At 43.9% G+C, this 2500-nt stretch overlaps 1 protein-coding gene across 4 annotated transcripts in view; it reads right to left on the bottom strand.

Annotated features, from left to right (window-relative positions):
• hook3 (hook microtubule-tethering protein 3) overlaps positions 1 to 2500 on the bottom strand; it is a 35061-nt gene that overhangs the window by 9609 nt on the left and 22952 nt on the right. For 3 of the 4 annotated variants that reach the window (XM_053676933.1, XM_053676934.1, XM_053676935.1), the window contains exons 17-19: positions 355 to 389; positions 172 to 254; positions 1 to 41 (exon numbers count right to left, since the gene is read on the bottom strand). The exon at positions 1 to 41 is cut by the window's left edge and continues 60 nt beyond it. In XM_053676933.1, coding sequence (XP_053532908.1) covers positions 1 to 41; positions 172 to 254; positions 355 to 389 — 159 coding nt within the window. Of the gene's footprint in view, positions 68 to 171; positions 255 to 354; positions 390 to 2500 lie in introns of all 4 variants that reach the window. The other variant, XM_053676936.1, reaches the window with a different exon arrangement.

Below are 2500 nucleotides of genomic sequence, written 5' to 3'. Positions count from 1 at the left end.
TTTCTTCTTCAGAGCCTCCTCCAGTTCCTCGATCCTCTGAGCTAAAAGCAGACAAGCTGTAAAACATCTGGAGGAATCGACATTTTAGGAGAATTCTGCGACTCTCTGTAGTTCTGTACGTTTACAGTCGATGAAGGTCGTCCGTTTGTGTGAAACTCCGGCAGAACTCACCACTCGCGTTATATTTGGGCTCCAGGTCTTCGATGATGGCGCTCTTCTTCTGCAGCTCGGTGGATGCGTCCCTCAATTTGTCTCTAAATCATCCAGAGCAAAAACAGAGGATGGAAATGCTTTCCAAAATGGTGTTAGGTGATTGACAGAAAAGTGTGCCAAGTATAACCATTAATTACTCACAAATGTTCCTCGCACTTCCGCTTCAGCAGAACCGACTGCAAGGGACAGAAGTGCACATTTAGATATACACACACACACACACACACAGAGATGATTTTTTTTTTTTTTAAGCTACGGAGCTCCCTCTAGTGGAGCTGAAACACATTACCACACCCAATTACAGAGGATAATAATAATGACCTTACAATATATACCTAATACAATATTATCACATGCTGTTGAACGCATTGGCCAACAGGGGGCAGCACAGAGCACACTCATTACTCAGTACCTCCAGGATTTCGCGATCGCAGAAATGGATGCAAAATCGAGTAAACGCCGCGATCCTCGAAGGAGCGTGCGATTTTTCAAAATTACCGCAGAGTCGTTCCGAGACGCGTCACGTGACGCCGTCTTCGATTCACGTGCGCCGAACACGAGTACAGCTAAAACGTCTCGTTTACCAACGAACATCGCCGCGAACAGGCGTGCAAAACAATTTCGTCTGATTGCAATTTCGCCGATTCGAGTAAAAAAAAATTAAAAATGTTGTTTTAAAACACAAAAAACTCCGCAAGTTAGCATAGCAAATTTAGAAAAAAAAGCCACAGGAAAATCGAGCGTTTTGGGCTGCAACAATCTTAAAAAAAAAAAAAAAAAAAAGACTCAGAAATCCTGATTAACGTGAACCCACTGCGCGCATTTCACTGCAGTTTTCGGCAGCATCGAATGGACGAGTCGATCCAGATCGTCGGCTGTAACGATGCCCCGAGAGCGACCGACCGTAAACCACTCCCAACTGGAACAAAAAAAAAAAAAAAAAAAAAATAGCTGATACCGCGTTCTCATTTAGTTTCTTTTCCAGATCGAATGGGGTTTTCGATTTCTCCGAATCGGCCGCGTAGACGCTGGCAACAAGCTCTCGCATAAACCATGTCTTTACTCATTAGCATTAAAGACCTCATTAGCGTTAGTTAGCTGATGAACAGGCACCCAGTCAAGTGACCATGCATCGATCTATGGAATGGATTCCCGTTCCTCATCTCTCTCTCTCTCTCTCTTTAAGAAGAAGAAAAAAGAAAGATGTGCTAGTTCAGAAACTTTTAGGAATAGGATAATAACATGGTTACAGAAATTCATTCAGCAACCATATTTTAGCCAATTAGGTTTCCAGAACAACCAAAACACACGCTGGAGCGTCTGGGCTAGCTAACGAGTTTATGAGTTATACGCTCCTATAATAATAATAATAATAATAATAATAACAGTGGTTTGTTGAATCGTAACATTTCCAAAAGATGGATATGTAAATGTCAATGTGCCTCGAACGCTTCCTGATTGGCGCTTGAAGCAGTAAACGCTCATCATGCGGCGGCTCTACGGGTATGTCTTAGCATCAGCATGCGAGCTGCACCGTGAAGCAAGAGACGGAGAAAGAGAGCTGCAGAGCGGCTTCATGCTGTACTTACAATGGCCTGAGGAAGGGGTGAGTGCGAGAGAGAGAAAAGAGGGCCGGAGGTGAGACAGGCCTGTCCGCAATGAGAGAGAGAAAAAATGGGGGGGATTGGATGAAGTCAAGAGCGACAGAACCAAGTTAAAGTACAAAGAGAGGGGGTCAAATGGGGGGCGGGGATAAATGACCTTTAACCTCTAGACAGAATGAACAGCGAAGCATGATAAGCTCGAACGGCATCTTTAGCCGGACTGAGAACTTTCCGATGTCAGCGTTTGCAGACGTTTATGCATTTGAAAGGCAGAATATAACAAAAACGCAAACATTTACACGGTGGTGCGTGCAAGTTTGTGAATTCACTACACAAATACGAGCGAAAACAGCATCGGATTTTCACCATAAATCACAACGTGACGCTGTGGAAGGACCGGAATGTGATGAAACGGACCAACATCCCAGAGCTGAAGCTGAAATGAATAACCGGAAACGTTTAGCTGCAGTTAAGGGGGTTCACACCGCGTACTGAACACAGAAGGTTCACATACTTTTGTACCCCACTCATAAGATATCGGATCATTTTCCTCGATAAAGAAATGACCGGGTACAACATTTCCGTCTCATTTGTTGAACTGGGTTCTCTTTTATCGACGTTTAGGACCCGTCTGAAAATCCGATCATGTTTTAGGTCATGCGGAAATGTAGACAATTCTAAAG

The sequence above is a fragment of the Ictalurus punctatus genome, chromosome 28, assembly GCF_001660625.3.
Source record: "Ictalurus punctatus breed USDA103 chromosome 28, Coco_2.0, whole genome shotgun sequence".
NCBI lineage: Eukaryota > Metazoa > Chordata > Actinopteri > Siluriformes > Ictaluridae > Ictalurus > Ictalurus punctatus.
The sequence above is the reverse complement of the archived record's forward strand: the minus strand, read 5'-3'. Positions and strand labels throughout refer to the sequence as shown.